The 21,095-nt window shown below is 41.3% G+C and overlaps 2 protein-coding genes and 1 long non-coding RNA gene across 3 annotated transcripts; 1 reads left to right on the forward strand and 2 right to left on the reverse strand.

The window, feature by feature from the left end:
- Positions 1-2,068: 2,068 nt before the first annotated feature.
- On the reverse strand, positions 2,069-4,533 carry LOC115397203 (uncharacterized). Its single transcript, XR_003932445.1, has 8 exons — positions 4,358-4,533; positions 3,958-4,263; positions 3,573-3,848; positions 3,386-3,440; positions 3,237-3,310; positions 3,048-3,150; positions 2,880-2,917; positions 2,069-2,802 (listed from the first exon to the last, which is right to left on the reverse strand). It is a non-coding gene; the product is annotated as an uncharacterized LOC115397203 (long non-coding RNA).
- A 1,259-nt stretch (positions 4,534-5,792) lies between these two features.
- On the forward strand, positions 5,793-11,971 carry cyp4t8 (cytochrome P450, family 4, subfamily T, polypeptide 8). The gene is made up of 12 exons (XM_030103419.1): positions 5,793-6,127; positions 7,040-7,184; positions 7,268-7,312; positions 7,655-7,782; positions 7,983-8,107; positions 8,223-8,377; positions 8,503-8,609; positions 9,398-9,588; positions 9,684-9,817; positions 10,068-10,132; positions 10,921-11,003; positions 11,212-11,971. The coding sequence occupies exons 1-12, from the start codon at positions 5,939-5,941 to the stop codon at positions 11,387-11,389; spliced, it is 1,545 nt and encodes a 514-aa protein (XP_029959279.1). The 5' UTR covers positions 5,793-5,938; the 3' UTR covers positions 11,390-11,971.
- Positions 11,972-13,982: 2,011 nt separating this feature from the next.
- On the reverse strand, positions 13,983-19,887 carry ppp1r8b (protein phosphatase 1, regulatory subunit 8b). Its single transcript, XM_030103689.1, has 7 exons — positions 19,805-19,887; positions 19,267-19,327; positions 18,790-18,943; positions 18,013-18,230; positions 17,160-17,304; positions 16,208-16,272; positions 13,983-16,086 (listed from the first exon to the last, which is right to left on the reverse strand). Exons 1-7 carry the CDS (start codon positions 19,855-19,857, stop codon positions 15,733-15,735), a joined length of 1,050 nt encoding a protein of 349 aa, XP_029959549.1. The 5' UTR covers positions 19,858-19,887; the 3' UTR covers positions 13,983-15,732.
- Positions 19,888-21,095: the final 1,208 nt, after the last annotated feature.

Raw genomic sequence — 21,095 nt, forward strand, 5'->3', positions numbered from 1 at the left:
GTTAGTTTAATTCATTTACAATTTAAGTGAATTGCAAGAAAGTCCTTGCATAGTGAAATGCAAGGGCGGGGTTAAGTTACATCTCTGCAGAGTTAAACTAACTCTGTTCTTGATCAACTCTGTCAAATAACTCCGACATTTAAAGCTGTTTAAATCAGAATGTGTTAAAATTACACTTTGAGAGTTGAAATTAACTCAGGAATGTTTAACCCTGAAATTTCAACACTCCAATTTTTGCTGTGTAGGACTCGTGTGACAATATAGTTGAGTCTGAGTATTTATATTAGTAGTTTTGTTAATTAAAAAGTCACTACAGCTGTTAAACTTTGTATATTTCTCACTGACTGTTATATTTTGGCCTCGGTTTCTCCATCAGGACGAGAAGCAGCAGGTTCTCTCAGATGAAGATAGCAGAAGTGGACACCTCATGTTTGAGGGCCATGACACCACGGCCAGCGGCATCTCCTTCATCCTCTACAGCCTGGCCTGCCACCCCGAGCACCAGAAGCTCTGCAGGGAGGAGGTCAACGAAGTCCTGCACGGCAAGAAGTCCATGGAGTGGTGAGTGCTTGTAGAGCAGAGGTCGCGGCGCTATAATGGGTGTGGCAGCGGTGCTTCAAGTTTATGGATCATGTTTATTTGTTCTTTTTTTTTTTAATGGTTTTGTTGTTTTATCCCAGGGAGGATCTCAATAAAAATCCTATACATGCATAAAAGAATCCCTTCGCCTCTACCTGTCAGGATTCTGCTCTGGCAGGCTAGGGGGCGGTCCCAGTCTCCCTGGGTCCTGCCGATTACTCATTACAGTCAGCTGGGGACCGCCACCCTGCCTGCCTATTTAAGCCTCTCCCAGCCACCTGGTCCGTGCCGGATCGTTATCTTCTCTGGTCTGCCGTGCTGCTGCAGAAGCGCTCTCCTGCCCAGCACATCTCGGTAAGGGATTTTGCCTCGATCTTGCCTCGCCACGCCTCGACCTCGCCACGCCTCGACCTCGCCACGCCACGCCTCGACCTCGCCACGCCACGCCTCGACCTCGCCACGCCACGCCTCGACCTCGCCACGCCACACATCGACCTCGCCACGCCACGTCTCGACCTCGCCACGCCACGCCACCCCACGACCTTGCCACAACCTCGCCTTAAGCCAACCTGCGGCACTGCAGCCAGGCTGCAGTCCTAGTGACTCTTTGCTCTGAATAAACCTTTGCACACCTCATCTTGCCTCTGTCTCTGCGCCTGGGTCGAACGGCACTCCCACCATGACACTACCCTTCAGTGCCTGGAATGGCCAGAAAAAAACTAAACCCATGACCTTTGTTGATGGGCATTCTCTACCAGCAGGTCAGTGAGAAAAATAAGTTTTATGAATGGACTAATGGGTAAAACTGCTACTATCCGTTTTTTAGAGGAATGTGGTACAACACCACCTGTCCTTTGTAGAAATGACTTCATTTCACAGACTGAACCTGTTTGAATGAAAATAATCACTCAGTGAATTAAAGCTCCTCCCGCTTGCCGATGCAGGAGGAGCTGTGCACGCAGTGAATGTGTCTGTCCTGCTCCTTTACACTCTTCTGTCTTATTTCTAGGTGTCAGCGTTGGAATAAGCGTGTTTGGACTTCACAGAAATGCAACAGTCTGGGAAAACCCTGATGTAAGAAGAGATGACCTCTTTCTAAACATGATACATTGAATAGATGATACAGCATTAGATGTGTGAAGTTGTGACTTGATTAAAAACAGTAATTACACCGATGCATGCTGATTTGAAATCAAATCATAGATAATTTCAACATAAAATTCATATTTTCACAGTTATAACTCCTGTTTTCTCACGTTTTTGTTATTTTTTACTGGGGATGTGCTGTTTTACTCAGAGCAACATGCTTTTCTCCTCCTTGTGATCACATGAGAATATTGGAAAGGTGAAGTTGCAAAAACAAACATGTTGAAGGCTGCAGAAAGCAGGTGTTTGCTATCATTAGCCTGAAGAAAAACACTATTCCAGAGTGGATTTCTGAACTTTTTACACTTTTGGATGGCCAAAAAACACACAAAGTTTAGGGTTTCAGTATTTATTTAATTTTCAGTTGCAACAAAATTTTAGAAAAGAATACACGCTGCAACATTTGACATTTTCCACCAGGAGGCACCGTTGAAAATCATATAAGTTTGTCTGACTCTCTCTAACCCACCTCAGTGCCATCAAAATAGCATACATCTCAACAGAGCTGGTTTGATGCTCTGCTGTTCATCGTCCCCTCTGTGGCCAGCCGCTATTACAGCTTCTCCTGTCGCTGGTTCCGAGTGTGCTCTATCTATCTATCTATCTATCTATCTATCTAACTTTACTTTTTATAAAGGAGAAGATCAGTCAAATCAATCTCTATTTATAATGTGCACAAAAACAACACATTGTGTTACAGCTGTATTTGAACAAAAATCAATATTTAAGAAAATAAAAAAAGCCGCGCCTTCAACGAAATTGAACGCGCACACACGCACACACAAACTCTCTCTTCCTCTCTCTATTTCTCTTTCTCTCTTTCTCTCTCTCTCTCTCTCTCTCGCTCTCTCTCTCGTCACATGAATTTGGGAGACATGGCATGGTACTGAGCATCATGGGGAAACACCACCAACGGGGTCATCCACACCGGGTGAAGTCATAGGCCAAGACCTAATTGTCACCAACCTGGGTTTTTTTTCTATAAATACAATTAGATTCAGCGATACGATGATGAGTTGCTTTGTTTTGTGTCCTGATAACAATGGGTGAGTAGACCACCGAAGTCTCTTCTTCCGCCTGCGGCGAAAAGTGCGACATTTGAATATCCAAACAGAACAACACACGATGGACTGAGATCATTATCCAACACTTACGTTGTCATTCCCTCCACAGCAACAGCGATTTGAATATGCTACGACAAAAAGATACAGAAACAGCTTTCAAATTAAAGGGGAGAAAACCTCCAGCACAGAACAACAACTGAAGAGCCAAAATGAAAAACAGGAAGGAAGTCTCAGTTTAACAGAGAAAACAATACCCACCCGCCCACAGTCTTGATCTAAAGAAGAAGATGGAAAGTGTGATGAACACGAGCCATGGGCACTACATATCTGACTAGAGTCCGATATTTGGGCTCTTCTGTACCTGAGGAACAACAACCAAAAAAGGGTGATCACTTTATTCAGGATAAAAACTTCATTAGATGTGTGGAGATGTGGTAAAACACCCACCTGTTGTGTTATATGAATTTACTGCAACATAACTGCTGGTTACTGTTGCGTTCTCATCAAACGTTTGTGTCGAACTGCAAAGTAAAGACCCATCTGGCTCTACATGCGATGATATAGAAGTATTGATCACCGTGTCTGAAGTGATTTACCTTGATTCCTCATCACATGTCAAGGCACAAGAGGATGAATCATTTCTCTGGTGAGCTGCCAATAAGTGAAAAAAGCTTTGTAAGGTAAAGTTTTGATAATGTGGGAGTACCCGAGAAACACCGAATATTCAAACTAAGCTCAGAAAAGAGCCTCAAACACGACCTGGACCCACAAGAGTGTTCGTACCTGTGAGAACACACAAGCAAACGGTGAGAAGCTTCTGAGCTCTGCGGCAGCCTCTCGTCCAGCAGGTGTATCGACCAGCATGGGCTGTTTTCACATCTCTGATACGTATGCTCTTGTTGAAAGTCAAAGCATTTGATTCTGGTCCAAGTGAGGATTTATCACGAAGATTTTGTGCTTCAAAAGTCCATTTTGAGGGGATTATTTCACCCGGACATACTTGTTCAAAAGTCCTGCCTTCTACAACATGAACTGTTCTGTTAGTTTCCTCCCAAATGTCTGAGGAAAACAGAAAGAGAGTTAAAAAATGTACATGGCAAAACAAATACAGCAAGTCAATTTAATTGAACTTATTAGAACAACATGCAACAGTCAAAATATCCCATACCTTCCGTCACTCTGAAAACTGTGGATTTTTTGCATTCGGTTCGGTCACAGCTTTCACACCAGTATGATCCTTGATCGAGCTCAGTGAAATTGCTAATGACCAGGGAGCGATCACCCTTAACTTTTCCTCTTTTATGGCTGAGAGAGTAACGCCGTTTTCGATTCTTATCTTGAAAAAATATTTTTATTTGGTCGTTTTGGTCGCTCTTCTTGTAAAACCATTTGAAAGAGTCTGAGCGGCTCTTCACAGGTCGACATGGAATCACCGCCTCACATCCCAGTAAGAAACGAAGAGGAACTGCAGAAGCTAAACATCATTTCTCTGTTATTCGCACAAAGTTCCAATGAAAGTGAAAAAAAAAAAAAACATTAATAATATGTGTATGATGTAAGTTACTTACAGTTTCCTGAGATGATGGATGAATTCCAAATAATCAGAAGGTAAATAGAAATAAAACCGTTTTGCATGAACATTCTGAACATTCTCGCAGCTCGCGTCTCTAGAAACGAGGACAAAACCAAATACTGAAATTTGTAGAGTTACTACTCATCAAAACCAAACCACAGACACTGAGAGACACAACAAAGAGTACACATCGAGGAAGCAGCAAATAGGAAGTGGTTCAACAGCCCATGCAGAGGAAATTTTAGCAGGTCTCCCACCCACACAGTTTTTTTTTTTTTTTTTTAATTGATTGACCTTCATTTTGCTTTTTACTTTAGGACTGGTATTGATTTATGGAAAATGCTACGTCAGCAACTTCATTTCCTCAAACAAATGTACACATGAACTGTAATTTATGTAGATATTACAAGATTATTATTCAAATATTTGAGCAAACTATAAATTACCCGTATACTCATTTGTCGGTTGAAAGCTCAACTTGAGTTCATCGGATGCATCCTGATAAATTAAAGTTTAAGACGAAGCAGATCCGTGAAACAAACACAATCTTTGGAAAGTGCAATAATGGAAAAGCTGACTTGTCCTTCGCAGTATGAATGAGACATGAGTCAAACCTTCACAGAAATGCAGACGTTCACCAGAGCCTGTCTTTTAGTCCACTTGTGCTTATAGTGCTGAGCAAAAGTTTCAAGGTGCTTCAGATGCTCTGACATTCAGTAATCCCACCGTACTATAGAGGGTAATGGGAAGACGGAGTGTAGCAGCAGATGGTGCGGCCCCCCCATTCGGCTTCTGTTTTAGGCTTGTAAGCTTAACGTCTGCAAAGTGTGTAAGGTGTTAGAAAAGCTATAAGAACGGAAGTGAACATACAGAATGCTTTTCACAGTAGGACTGAGCTTCCTGAAAAGATGCAACGCCTGCTTTAGATACTGTTTGTGTCTCTCTCAGATTGCTCTGAGGAATTTCTCTATGTATATTTATATGTATATATAAGTTTTTCCAGGGGCAGCTGTTTCTGACACCACCCCTCCAGCTGCTGTATTCTGATTTATCTTATCTCTACATTCATGTTACTTTCTCAGCTCAGGGTCACAGGGTGCACTCTGGACAGGTTAACCAGTCCATCACAGGGCAAACACAAGCAGACAATCCAAAATACTCACATCATTGGCCTCAAATGCATGTTTTGGGAAACATTTAATATATTTTAATATTTAAAAAAAAAAAAAAAAAAAATTAATCAATTAGAGTGCCCCCCCCCAACTTCAGCTCTTAGAACTTGGATTTCTTAGAAACACCCCTGCATTTTCCCCACTTTTGAATTCCGTGACACATACAGGCCAACTCTCCCCTGCTCTTCCTGGCTCCTGCAGAGCTCCTCTCATCTCATCCCAGTCCAGAGAGCCATCCTCCAAACGATCCGTCAGCGCGTGAAGGAAGGACGGACTCTCCGCCCACCGCGCAGCCACGCACGCACCACAACTTTAAAACTTCTCCGCTCATCAGAAGTATCGATCAGTGCCAGGTATTCAGCGCTTGAGGCCGTGCTGTTGCAGAAACTACGCAGATATAAATCATGGCTGGCTGGGCGGAGAGGTCTCTCCTCCTGGGCTTCTCTCACGCGCAGCTCCTGTTCGCCGCGCTCTGTCTGGTCGTGCTCGCGTACAAAGTGGCCGTTTTCCTGGCCAGGAAGAAAGAGACGGCCAGACGAGTGAAGGACTTCTCAGGACCCCCGAAGCACTGGCTGTTCGGCAACGTTCGCGAGGTAAACTCAGAAAAGAGACTTTTCCTGCTGCCGCGAGCCTTTTGCGCTGATTGGAATGCGCGCGAGGTGTTTTCTTTCACGCATAAACAAAACACGATGCACAAAATTCGAAATACGCACAGAGAAATAATGTTGCCCAATATCTTTGGGTGAAATATATTAAAATATGAGCATTTTAACATGGACTGTCAAGACTTGCTCTGCATGAAATATTTCTTATTTGTGTATTATTACAAACCGTTTGACCACATGCACTGTGATAGGCTGTCAAAAAGAGTTCTGCTGAAGTATTAATTATTTTTTTAATGCAACATTAAAATGTGGGACTTTAATACAATAACTGAAAAAAAAGTGGAGCATGGCATTCATTTTTTCTACTTATTAGGTAATAATTGTGACTTATTCACTTATTTATTTTAACTTTTTAAAACACTGCTAAATTGCACAAGAAGCAAAACTTTATTACCTTTTTCACACAAAAATGTGTATTTTAATAAGTGGTTATTAAAGATTGATGAGAAATGACTTTTAAACATGATTGAGACCATTTGAAATTGGTTAAGGTTTGGTTTGCATGTTCTCCCCCTGCATGCCAGGATGCCCCCCGCCCTGGTATTGCTATGTCTTTGCTTGTGCTTTTGAGATTAACCTAAAATTTCCCCTGGGTGTGAATGTTAGTATGTTTGCCTTGTGATGAACTGGCGACACACTGAGATTGTACCCCGCTTTTTACTATTCACAGAGTTGGATGAAGCAGTTTTTATGCAAAATTGTACTTATTCTGATACTTTTTGGCCTTTGAGGTTAAAAAGGAATCTGTTTTTTGAAAGCAAACAAGTGCTCCGCAACTGGTAAACATCACAAGGTGATCTTAAGTGTTTTAAGCCTGACCTGTTGTGATTTCTCCTTTAGTTCAAGCAAAATGGGGAAGATCTGCAGAAGATGGTGATGTGGGGGAAGGAGCACCCTTACGCTTTCAGACTGTGGTTTGGTCCTTCTGTCTGTGTCATCAACATTCACCATCCGGATTATGCCAAAACTGTCATGGCGTCTACAGGTACATACTTTATAATAGACACAATGTGGTCAGACACCCTAAAAACATGACGGAAAACAATTACGGCGCTTCTCTCCTCACAGAGCCGAAAGATGATTTGGGATATCGGTTTTTGGTGCCCTGGATCGGTAAGATTTCACCCCTTTTTTCCTCAGCTTCTTTTGACTGATCTACAAATCAAAGAAATAAATTACACAGTGGAATTTTTGTTGACTTAAGAGTACTATTTAAGTTCATTTAATTGATTCTAATGATAATAATATTAAGATTATTGTATCTCAAAGATATTGGTGTACTTCATTCGGGTTCATTGTCTTCTTAAAAGAATTACAAATGAAACAGCAAAGTATGGTTTGCTTTTCATTTTGTCTTGTAAGTTTGGTTTCTTTCTTTTGTTTTTATTTAATTTGATTTTTTTGTATTTAATGAGCTGCTTCAGCCACTGAAACACTTTCCACCTCTGCCTCCAGGTAATGGCCTGTTGGTGTCAGCAGGCCAGAAGTGGTTTCGCCACCGCAGACTTTTGACTCCAGGTTTCCATTATGATGTCTTGAAACCGTACGCAAAGTTGATGTCAGAGTCTGTGGAACAAATGCTGGTACGACAATCAGTTACATATTATAATCTATAGTTAGTAAATATGTCACTTAGTAAGTAAGAAACACAATGATCAACCTGTGGGGGCGAACGCTGGGCAGATGACTTGTTTTGCACCACAGCTGGAAAAGCACACAAGTGTTAAACAGCATGTCCCTGGAGCATGAAGCGAAATCACATCTGTTTTCTCACTGCTGCCAGGATAACTGGGAGAAATATGCAAAAACCAAGGAGGTCTTCGAATTGTTTGAACACGTGAGCCTCATGACACTGGACAGCATCATGAAGTGCGCCTTCAGCTGCAACAGCAACTGCCAGAAGGAGGGGTCAGTCCGTCCGTTTCATTTCCCTGCGCCGGGTCATTTGATTCCTTTTCGATTAATTAAAGTCACTGCCGTAATCAAGAAATGTTATTAATGTTTGCCCAAACTGTCATTTCAGTGGGACCAATGCTTACATCAAAGCAGTTTATGATCTCAGTCAGCTGGCTAATTTGCGGTTCAGGATGTTTCCGTACCACAGCGACCTGGTTTTCTACCTGAGCCCTCATGGCTACAGGTTCAGAAAAGCATGCAAGGTGGCTCACGGTCACACACGTAAGCGCTCGATTATTAGTTAATACACACAGTTGTCAAATATCAGCACAGAGTTCACTTTCTGCATTGTGGTGTGTAGTAAAGTGTCGCTTCAAATTCTCATCCCACTTCTCGTCCTTTAACAGAGGAAGTTCTGAGACAGAGGAGAGAAGTACTGAAGGAGGAGACTGAGCTGACCCGCGTACAGGCCAAGAGATACCTGGACTTTCTGGACATCCTTCTTTTTGCAAGAGTGTGTTAAGTGATGCCACTTTTTTCTCTCATGACTTCACAAAATTCCACATTCTCACATTTATCACATTTAATCATAACCTATAAAACTATGAAACAGCTAATTAATTAACAAGTGAGAAACAGGCCTTTCGTGTACATAGAAAAAGTCTTAGACGATTGAGTTCAGTGCTTAAAAACAAACGGGAGCAGAAAAACAAAAGTGTTGCATTTACATTTTTGTTCAGTGTGTTTATATATCTAATGCATCAACCATCACCTCAAGAAACACCCGCTGAACTACACCCAGCAAACAATTGTGTAACTTTAAGGACCTCAGACTATGCCGCTGCAAGACATTACCTGGACAATTATTAACCTGCAAAAACCCGAGCTAAACGAATAAAGGTAAAACATTTTAGTGGAAGTGGGAAATCACAGTGCTGAGACAAGCACGACCAACTGCCAAAGCCGTGTGTGTAATTTTCTTCATATCAACGACCTCTTGCACAAAAGCAGCGGGCAGGCTTGTGTTTTTAAATCAGCAATCTGATAAGGATTACATAAAACCATTTGGCATCCAAACTTTATGGTTCGTGTCAACATCTCTGACCAGCCTGACAATCTGGCATGACCACGGCTCTCACCCGTTTTGTGTGTTTAGACCTGTCAAAAGGACAAGGCAGGCCGATTATAAAAACCATGAACCAGTCCTTACAGCGTTGGTCCACATAGAACAGAATTTTACAGCTGTTAAACTTTCTATATTTCTCGCTAACTGTTACATTTTGGCCTCGGTTTCTCCATCAGGACGAGAAGCAGCAGGGTCTCTCAGATGAAGACATCCGAGCGGAGGTGGACACGTTCATGTTTGAGGGCCATGACACCACGGCCAGCGGCATCTCCTTCATCCTCTACAGCCTGGCCTGCCACCCCGAGCACCAGAAGCTCTGCAGGGAGGAGGTCAACGAAGTCCTGCACGGCAAGAAGTCCATGGAGTGGTGGGTGCTTGTAGAGCAGAGGTCGCGGCGCTATAATGGGTGTGGCGGCGGTGCTTCAAGTTTATGGATCATGTTTATTTGTTCTTTTATCCCAGGGAGGATCTCAATAAAATCCCATACACCACAATGTGCATAAAAGAATCCCTTCGCCTCTACCCTCCAGTGCCTGGAATGGCCAGAAAAACCACTAAACCCATGACCTTTGTTGATGGGCGTTCTCTACCAGCAGGTCAGTGAGAAAAATAAGTTTTATGAATGGACTGATGGGTGAGACTGTTAATGTCCGTTTTTAAGAGGAATGTGATATAACACCGCCTGTCCTTTGTAGAAATGACTCATTTTCACAGGCTGAACCTGTTTGAATGAAAAAATAATCACCCAGTGAATTAAAGCTCCTCCCGCTTGCCGACGCAGGAGGAGCCGTGCACGCAGTGAATGTGTCTGTCCTGCTCCTTTACACTCTTCTGTCTTATTTCTAGGTGTCAGCGTTGGAATAAGCGTGTTTGGTCTTCACAGAAATGCAACAGTCTGGGAAAACCCTGATGTAAGAAGAGATGACCTCTTTCTAAACATGACGTATTGAATAGATGATACAGCATTAGATGTGTGAAGTTGTGACTTGATTAAAAGCACAGTAATTACACTCATGCATGCTGATTTTAATTCAAATCATAGATAATTTAAACATAAAATTTATATTTTCATAGTTATAACTCCTTTTTTTGCTTGTTTTTGTTATTTTTTTTACTGGGGAATGTGCTGTTTTACTCAGAGCAACATGCTTTTCTCCTCCTTGTGATCACATGAGAATATTGGAAAGGTGAAGTTGCAAAAACAAACATGCTGAAGGCTGCAGAAAGCAGGTGTTTGCTATCATTAGCCTGAAGAAAAACACTATTCCAGAGTGGATTTCTGAACTTTTTACACTTTTGTATGGCCAAAAAACACACAAAGTTTAGGGTTTAAGTATTTATTTAATTTTCAGTTGCAACAAAATTTTTGAAGAGAATATAGCCTACGCTGCAACAGTTGACATTTTCCACCAGGAGGCACCGTTGAAAATCACATAAAGTTAAAACCATACAAAAGTTTTATCAAGATTTCAGATAAAATATTTATTCTATATTTATTTATTTATTCTGCACAACAACAAGAAAGTAGCATTTTGGGTATGTATAGATTGTTATGCTGTCATTTTACTTTTCATTTCTATGGTGTGTGTTGTCGCTTGGATAGAAACCTCACTGCCGTTTGTTTCACTGACCGTTTGAATGAAACGTCTGAAACATATTTAGTCAGATGAGTGACAGATGCACGTCTGTGTTCCGTCAGGTGTTTGATCCGCTGCGCTTCCTGCCAGAGAACGTCTCCAAGCGATCGCCTCATGCCTTTGTGCCGTTCTCAGCCGGACCCAGGTTTGTCCTCCACCTGATCATGAACGCTCTTCTCGGTTTACAGCTTTACCCTTTAACCTACACAATAAAAAACACGTTTTTGAAATGTGTGAGTGAATTAGGCCAAAGGTGAATTGAGTGCAATACAAAACTGAGTCACACACAACCTTGATGTTTATTTCCTTTGCTTTCCTTTCATGTTGCGCCTCATGTCATCTCTGAATCTCAGAAACTGCATTGGGCAGAACTTCGCCATGAACGAGATGAAGATCGCGGTGGCCCAGACACTCGGGCGATACCAGCTCATCGAGGATCCAGCGTATAAGCCCGAGTTGGTTCCCAGGTTGATTCTCCGCTCGCTCAATGGCATCCACATCAGGATCAAGCCCGTGGACCCGGAGGAGTAACAGGAAGCCACTGCAGCATAATACAGCTAATTCCATGCAGCATCACATTTAACATTGCACTAATCCACCAAACCGCATGAGGAAGTGTTTAGTGAACTGGACACGGTTTATCAGGAATAACTATCTAGTTGTGCTGCTCTTATTCTATATTACATCAACAGAAGATAAAGGTACTTTCCATATATGGTATCACGGTCAGTAATTAACTGAATTATACGGTTTTTGCATTTAGCTGCTAAGATTTTTAAGTGCAATGAAATCATTTTGGCATTTTTTTGTCTTAACAAGTAGTTTGAGACGTGTTTCTCACAAAATGAAAGGGAAGTGTAGGTTTGTGCTGTTTCTGCTGAGCGTAACCTGAGATAATACAACTTTAAGAACAAACATATCATTACATTGTGCTGCTGATCGCTATACTCTCTGTCACTGTCTGCTTTACATGAGCTTTGTAACATAGGTGATTGTTAATCTTTTTATTTTTGCACATGAAGCACTATGTTTGTTTATGTTTGTGTGTATATATGTGTGTGTGTGTGTGTACACCTGTGCTAACACTGGACTGTAATGACAATGATTGTACCAGCATCGATCTTTTGAACCAAGTAATAAAATACTCCTGAGATAAGTTGTCAATGTTTAGTTTGTCGGCCTGGAATACAATACAATTTATAAATAAACTCGAACTTTGTTCTCAGTTGGCGCCGTTAGCCAGTAGACAAACAAGGCGCTCACAGCTATACGTGAACTTTGACCCAGTCTCTTACTCATTAGCAGGGCAACATTATGTCATCCTGTAAACTGGAGGTATATGTCCTGTTTTTTTTATCTTATTGTCTCTCTTATTCCCTTCACAACCTTCTTTTTTTGGACCTTCCAAACCAGAGAAAGACCATACTCTGAGATGATTCTTAGCATTGTCTATCGATCCATTTGTCAATGAGAAATGACTCAGATGTTGAACGTTAACCTCGTCAAACTGCTTTGACTAGAATTTCTGAGCAGCACATCATGCAGGATCCAGCTTGTCACAGCAGTCTTGTAATTTATAGAACAGACCAGTGGCTTCTTTACTTTTTTACTTTATTAAGTTGCACAGGTCACAAATGAACTTCCTGAGACCCTCTTATGAAGACATTCCATTTTTTTCCCGTCATCACCATGACACTGACTTTTTTCACCTGTTGGCCTCATTCAGGGACTGAATTTTAAAACAAGTCTGATTGTCCACATATGAGTACATCGTTTTTTGCAAGTTTAGTTGTCATACTTATTAGGTTCTATTTATCCCAACTAGCTAAGAGAAATTTAAAAAATGCACGCCAGGTTAAAGTTTGGGTCTCTGAAGGAAAACGTTCTCTTAAAAGTCGGTGAACACAGTCGAATGTATCTCGAAATTATCTGTAAAAATCAATGCAAAAACTCAAAATATACAGACTGAGTGAAATATATTGTTTGTTCTTTGCAATTTCAGCACATACATACGATCAACCGAATACATGGTCTTTTTTTGTTGTGGGATTTAATGCTGGCAGAAATATATTTCCTCATCACAAAAATAAGCAGTCGGGGAAAACCCTGATCCAAGTCAACATTTGTTCAGTCTCCTGAGTTGTGCACTTCATTATTATTCACAATCACAGAATAATCATGTGAACGGGTTTGCCTCAGCCTGATGGGCAGAATTAAATGTATCAAAGGAAAAGTGTTTTAGTCCTCACCCATTCCTTTACCATAGTCCTTTCTTTTAAAGAATCCTAATGAATACTTCCGGTTTTAATTTAATAAAATATAGATTCTTTTTAATATACCAACAGCTCTGGGCAGATTTTTATCAAATCAGCTACTTTTAACTCTCATCATAGCTTGATTAACTATAATAAAACTCGCATTCTTCCAGATGTAACTGGTCAGATATGTGCTCCAGATGTGATCCTGAAGCTGGTTCTTCTTTGGCCTCTCAGTGTGACACCTCCTCCACTTTGACCAGGATTACAGGAGTTAATGTTCCACCGGACCCAGAGCTTTGTTGTCTGAGAACTTCACAAGTATTTATGACTCTGTAAATAATGCACTCGTTAAATTTATGGGGCTGTGGAGACGTGATTCCCATCTTCGGAGACCAACAAATTTGCACCCAGTGTAATAAAACAACATGACACCTTTTTGGAAAGCTTGATGGCCTTATTAAGATCTCATGGGTGAGGACACTGTGGACAGATTAAGGAGTAAATTTGCACTTTACTGGGAGTAACTCTTGCTCTAATGCCGTTTTCCGTTGTCCTTTCCCTCTCTCTGTGTGAACGATCCACTCGTTTTACAGTTTCTCTTACTTATTTTCTAGCCGTGTGTCAACCTGTTTCCTCCTGGTTAAAAGGAAATGACCCAAGAAACTGCAAGACAGTTATGCCGGTGTCATTTCTTTGGCTACTTGAGGGCTGTTCTATGCAGGGATTGCATGTTCTTTTTGTGCACAGATGAGTTTTCTAGGGAATTTTCGGTTAACTCATGTATCTGAGTGGTTCGTAGAAGTGTGTTGTCTTTCTTGACACTACGATGTGAATGCAGTACTGATAATTAAAACAAAAACGCTTCAGTCAAAAGTATGCTTTTTATTTACACTGATATTATAAAAGCCCACATGGACAAAAAGTCAGCAGTACATGTTGTTAAAATAATATCTTTCTCCTTAAATCTCAGCTTTTCAACCTTCTGCTTCATTAAAGATCCTATAAAACAACCACTTAAGATTTCTGGAAAGGATTTCTTCTTTTTTAGTGGGTACCTCAAATTAAAAGGCATGCTATATTTCTGAGTTTTATCAACTCATCCAGCCCTCCGTTACTCTTTATTCCTTTAGTTTTCCTATAAGCCTTGACCGATAACTGTATTTCTGTTTCTGATGGCTTTTTATGCTGGGATAAATTGGCTCTTCCAGACTGTCAAGTCATAAGGACTCACTTTTACTCAAGATGGGTTAAAAAAAAAAAAAAAAACACCATATGTGAGGCAAAGATTGATTACAAACAGGTTGTTACAGTAGAGTATAAACTGATCTAAAAGTAACCTACAATTATACACGACATGTTTTAAAGGGGGGCTGAAACAACACTAATAAACCTGTAAAGAAATCTGTGTTTCGTTTCCTGTTTGATTCCACTAATTTCTTCAAAGTGCAGAAATTTCAAAGAATAAAACTGCAAAACACAGCATCATTTCAAACTCTCTTTTAGAACCGAAGGACACAGTTTATAAAGCAATAACAGCCAGTTGATTAGAAGTATGACAATAATGAACAGTTTAATGATGCTTGTTGCTACATGACCATTAACAAGAGGCTAAACTGAAACCTGTCTAAAGCTTTACTCTGTTGTATGATTAATATTTGTTACTGTGCTAGAACCCACTCCACTCTATAACGGACGTGTCCAAAACTGTAAAGTGTTATTTACAGTAAACTAGTGGTGAAAATGGGCAAAAGACAATCAAAAAAAAAAAAAAAAACTCAGCAAGCAGAAAAAGCCAACAGACAAACATTAAACTTCATGTTCAGAGAGGAGAAATGGCTTTAACCTTTAACCTGCACCAGAATCTAAATGAATGACTCAAAGTTCGCTGCACTACAGTCATGAGAGGCCATAAACACGACCGTCACTACGGCTGAGGTTAGTACAGACTGCATCAACAGCAGCAGCCAAACCTCTGAAACTCTGACCTTGTGCACAAGTCTCCCTCTGGAGGCTCGAGGGGGGAAATGACAGCTCTTCTACCCGACCTGACATTGGTCTCAGACAAGGAATGGAAAATTTGTACTTCAGTTGATCACATTATATTTTGGGGGATTTAATAATGTAAGATAAAAACAGCCCTATGTTAGGATAATAATGTTCATCCGCACCAGGAGCCTCTGACGCTCCCGACGTCTCACAGTAGACTATTTCATATAAAAGTAGGTTGTTTCTTTTTTCTTTTTTTTTCCTTTTCTTCTTAATAGCACTATCAACATTCTGAAGAAGTGTAAAAAATACTGGAACAACACAATTGGACATTATCAAACCAAATCCATCGAAAGCAACCCAGCGACCCATCATTGTTACTGTCAACGTGTGTGTATTGATGAGTTTTTAGGCCTATTTATTATTAGTAAATGTGAGATATTGATATCTTGTGACAGACCACAGAGACACTGTGTGGGGCCTTTTATATAAAAACAAAGTGTAACACAACAAATCAAAATAAAAAAAAAGGAAAAGAAGACATTAGAAGTGAACGGCTCCACCTCTGCCAGGTCACAGTCCCTGATGTATCTGCTGGGAACCTGAGAGACAGCAGCTTTTCCAAACTGGTTAGATAAGTAGTGACGGGGTGGGCTTCTTGCCCGGCCAAGCCTCTTTGGCGTACTTCTTTTTGCGCGGCTCGTTGTGGGTCTCTGGTAGGTAGGGCGCCGTGACGGGGGTGGGGTTGAGGGTGACGGGGGGCTGCGGGGCCTCCGGCGCCAGGTCCACCTCGGGCGCCGGGTTGGGGAAGGGCAGGGGGAGCCCTCCCTGCATGGCGGCGCCTCCCGGGGCTCCCGTCGGCTGGTTCTCGTGGCTGGTGGGAGGCAGGTCGCCGTAGAGGCCCCCGCTCAGGCTGTAGCCGTGCATGCGCTTCGACGCAAAGTCGTCCAGACCCAGAGTGTTCTGGCCCTCCGACCTCCGTTTCTGCGGCGGGAGATGGAGAAATGTCAACTCGCTCAGCTGCTTGGGTTCACGTTCACTAACCGCTGTCAGCGACTCACACCGAGGCCGTGCACCGAAGAGTGAGCTGTGGATCAGAACTCACCTTGATTGGGATGACGGCGGTCTGCACCATATTTCTAAAGCGCCCGACCGAGGGATCGATATCCTCTGGAAATAGATACGTTTTTCCATGGTTACACTTTATTTGAACAACCATTCCGTGCCATGAAAATCAGAAATTAACCAACGTCAACAACGACACAGCTGGGTTATTCATTTGTATCACTGTGTAAAGCTCCACAGTGCCTCCAACAGACTGGTGGAATCCTGAGTAATCCCTCATGTATGGCACTGTGCAAAATATTTTAGGCATGTCTGAATGAGATGGTCCTGTCCCATCATGCAATGCAACAACAAAACATGATCAGTTCAAGATTAATGCTGCAGACAAGTAAAGTAACCACAGTCATATGCCCAATGCCATCTGCTACTAGTTTAGTATAAAAAAAAGAAATTAGGAGATGTGGAAGAAATCATAGTTCTTCCACAGAGTCTGAAAGAATCCTGAGAGTTTGGACCAGGCCAGCACCCACATGAAATCCACACTTGGTTCTGAAAGGTGTTTCAGTTTCTTCAAACACTGCCTGGTGTTTTATTTTGATCAGTTTATGGTATTTCGGGTATAAAGAGTGCTTACACCGACATTGATATGTCTTTTGTGCAGTCTTAATTGTATCGAGAGACAAAAAGCAACTACTAATACCACCTCCACTTTTAAGTTTATCCTTTTTTCAGAACTGCCTGAAACGTCTGAACAGGGCCATAACTGTTGGGTTTCCTCAATAAGAGTCTCTAGAAATGGCTGTGCTGTATTTGGCGCTATATAAATAAAGCTGAATCGGAAAGAAAATGCTGTAGGAGAATGTTCACAATGACCTAAGTTGCTTTGAAGATAAACCCAAACTGCAGCTTTATTACTTTCAAATCTATTATATACTACTATGATTTTTCTATTTTAATTCTTAACATTACTTCTTCTTGTTGATGGTGTGTACCTGGGTTAATAATGGAGTCTTCTTCACTGAAGGTAACTCTGGAGTTCCTTCGTTTCCTCTTCGGCCTCTGGATTTCCAGGTTACCTTCCTCGATTGTCAGGAGGGAGATCCTCTTGTTGTGAGCCGTATTGAACTCTGTCAGGTTCTGTAATGATCCAAGCATCCCAAAATAAACCAGCGTATCATAGTTGCATTTACACCTGGAAATATTGATTGCATGGCATAAGAAATCAAACAGAGCTGGGCTGGAACAAAGAAAATGGATTTAATAATAAGGAAGTAGTATTTTCAATGACATGTTGGTTCAAACTGTGTCGCTTGTTTAATGTTTTATTACACTATAAAAAAGAATTTCATTGGAACAACATGGGTAAAGAGAAAAGGACAAAGACCAAAGTGACTGAAAACACCATGGAGAAGTCATCTAATCATGTGGCCGGCACTGCAGAACCAAAATGAAACCTTTTAAAAGTACCACCGTGCAGCCAGGAACTCTGACTCTGGGTATTGGGGTTGAAATGTCCAAAGTTCCCGAGTTGTTTGGAAAAGCAGGACGAAATGTTACAATCCTGATCACGCACTTTGGCCAATTTAAAAAAAAAAAAGAAAGACCAACAGATCAAATCGAACACTAAGGACGTGATTCAAACATCTTCAGTAAAAGTGAGCGAGATTACATGAATCTACAGTCTAATAAACGAAACCTAGAAGCAGGAAGCAGTGAGACGACCTGGAAACCGATGAGCACAGTAACACTAAGCTGTCGATAAAACTTTGACTGCAAAGAAGTTTCAGGAAGCAGAATGTACACCACGCCCATAAGACGCCGAGATGAAGAAAGGATGGATTTTACCTCCAGTTCTGTCTCCTCCTCTGGAAGCCCCAGCAGGCCTTTGAGCTCCTCATCGTCTCCTGTCTTGCTGTCTCCTGTTCCTGCGCTGCCTTGGGTCTGGGGTTTCTCCTTGATTGTGTAGGTCCTCGTTGAAGCCCCGAAGGATATTGTGGAGTCTATGGGAACCTGCTGAGGTTTGTGTGCCTCGAGACGGATGTGTCCGAGGAAAGTACCGTGTGCTAAAAGGGTGAAAACCAGATGCGTTCCATTGGTTAAGACTATGCATGTGATGGCCTGCAAACCAGACAGCACTGACCAGAAGCTTAAGGCCAAAACACTACATCCATTTCTTCCTCAGAGTTCCATTGTTCTAAAATATGTAGAAACAAAGCACATCCTGAACTGTCATGAGATATGTTCTGCAGCACAGCTTCCACAACAACAGTTCCAATGACATTATCAGCTTATAGATTATCAAAAGCAGATAAAGCAGTGGGGAGAAAGACTTTATCATGCATATCAGTTGCATAGACATTCTTCTGAAGTCTTGGTAGAGCTCCTTGGCATGCGTTTCATTAAATATTCTGCTAGACCGAAGAAAGTTTCTCTGGCGGCAGACTAAAGCATTTTGTGCTGACGAGACACAGCTTCAGTTTGGTTCTGTGGTTGATTTAATGCCAATTTAGAGATGGGTGTTGCACCCAGCTATGGGTGCTGACATAGCTGCAAACAAGGCAAAGCACCGTGGGAGGAGCAGGTGGATGAACATGAGAGGAACAAGGGTTTAAATAAACTTACTGCTATTGAGGTCTATTAGGAAGAGTCTCTTCAGGTGTTTGTGGTAGACTAGGGCAGCGTGAACACGCGAGCACGACTGATGGTCAATGGTGAAGTCACACCAGTCGGGGTTCCTCCCAAACAAGTAGTACTTCTTTTCATCTATGATCAGTTTCTACAAGGAGAGAAAGGTTTAATCATACAGTCAGTACAATAACAGGTCAGCGTTGGATCTCTGTGCCTCTGAGCCATAACTCGACAGTGATGCTTCCCACTGAAAAGCTTAAATCTCAGGGCAGAAGCTGCTCTCGCACCATTTGAAGCTGTGCAGCCACAAGGAAATCCCAGTAGCAAGGACGCATCTGGGACATGGCAGACTGGCAAGCTCGTATCTGGTGCTTTCAATGAACAAACCACCGAGACTGCAGGCTACGGCGAGCTTTCTCAATATGTAGAACATGAGAGGAGAGCACAAAACGTGTCAAAGCTCCCATTTACCTCGATCAGCTTGTCTCCCTTCATCACGTCCAGATGGAGCCCCTGGGGCGGCTTCCCTGCCCTGAAAGCACACAGTTGGGGACAATATTAAACATTCAGAAGCACACACGGGTAAAACTAAGCATCGCTGACATTAGATGGACATCCAGTCTTGTTAAATATCGTCCCACTTTGAGGATTTCCTGACAAAAAACGATCATTTCGACCGCTGCAAAAAATAAAAACGTCGCCATCTATTGCAAGTCAGCAAGTATAAAGATTTCTAATGCTCACAAGAATCAATCTGACGCCTGTTCTCTTCCGTGCATGTGAAATGATGTTAAAAGTGAAATAATCGTGTCTGACAGAGCTAAAAAGGAAACACCCAGCGCCATTCATACATCAATGTTAACGGAGTTAGCCTTCTAGCATGCTTGGATTCTGATGTTAGCTACGATCAAAGTGATGTTTGCAAACGACCAAACACGGGTTCGGTGGTTTTCGTGTCCCAGTGCTTTGTCGACAAACTATTTAAACTTTGGCATGTGCATTTTCTCACCATGTTGGACAATCAAACGGAGGGGCGCTCTCTTTGATTATTTTAGTCGCCATCTTGCTTTCGCCTCTCGAGGTCGAGCTGCATGATGGGTAATGACGTCGAGGGTGAGGCGGGAGTTGTAGTCCCGCGAGCCTGCCGCCCTCCCGCCTGGCGGACAAACTTTGTACTACTCTCCTGCACACATCACGGGAGTTCTGTTTTTTAACAATTTACAAAAATACAGGCCCTCAATAAGGATGGCAAACGCAGATTGTAATAAATTACAGTGCAAAGAACAAAAAAGGGGGCTTTTAAAAAGGAACAAAACAAAATAACATAAATAAGACGCATCAAAGCTACTGTATCAGTCAATCATAAAAAAATATATAAATAAGAGCAGAAGACAAATAACTTACCGGTAAGTCCATATATGGCAGATGTGGGCTGAGGGGACATAACATTCAAAAGCCCTTTTTATGATTTAGTTTGGGGAAAGATTAGAAAATATATACAGTACAAACACATACATATATCCTGCATATATACAAATATACATATTTCCTATTAAAACAGAAAATAATGATTAATGTCTAAACATATATTGCAAGATAAATTTCTTTTTTATTAGTTTTCAGAGCTGAAAATATTTTTTCAAAATCATTTATAACACCAAGAAAAGAGGAATTATTTGTTATTGGGGTTTTTTTTACCCAAATATTCATGATTTCTGAAACTGGAATGGTTAAACTATCTTTGTCATATACAGTAGGATGTAACTGGAAAGATGGAAGATCACTTATTTTAGCAAAACCCAATTTTTCTATATCTGACCATTAAGAATACAGAAAATTAAAGAAAGACACGTTCAATATACAATATACGAGCTTCATCTTCATTATTACAAAAGGAAGATAGAGCCACCTCAAATTAAATCTTCTTTTGAGAAAATCTAACAGAGAATATATTTTATTTTGAATTTTTAAATGCTTTTCTTTAATGGGACAGAATTAACCAGATTAGGGCTGTCTCATATCCTTCTGCAACAACCACGGAAATCCTTAGTTAAAATATGCAGCCAATAAACTTATAGCTACATTTTTTAGTCCATCAGATTGTGTTTTTCAATCAAAAGACTTAGAAGTATTGATAAAGAGTTGATATATATAGATAAGTTCTACATCAATGGTAGACTGAATGCTGTAAATGTTTTGTTTAAGCATCTCTGAGAACAATTTAAATCATAATGTTGAGTTTTGTTAGTTTCCTTTAGTTTGAAACAGTTTTTCCCACCTCAAATGGTGTGACACTGTGG

Source organism: Salarias fasciatus, chromosome 11 (assembly GCF_902148845.1).
Source record: "Salarias fasciatus chromosome 11, fSalaFa1.1, whole genome shotgun sequence".
NCBI lineage: Eukaryota > Metazoa > Chordata > Actinopteri > Blenniiformes > Blenniidae > Salarias > Salarias fasciatus.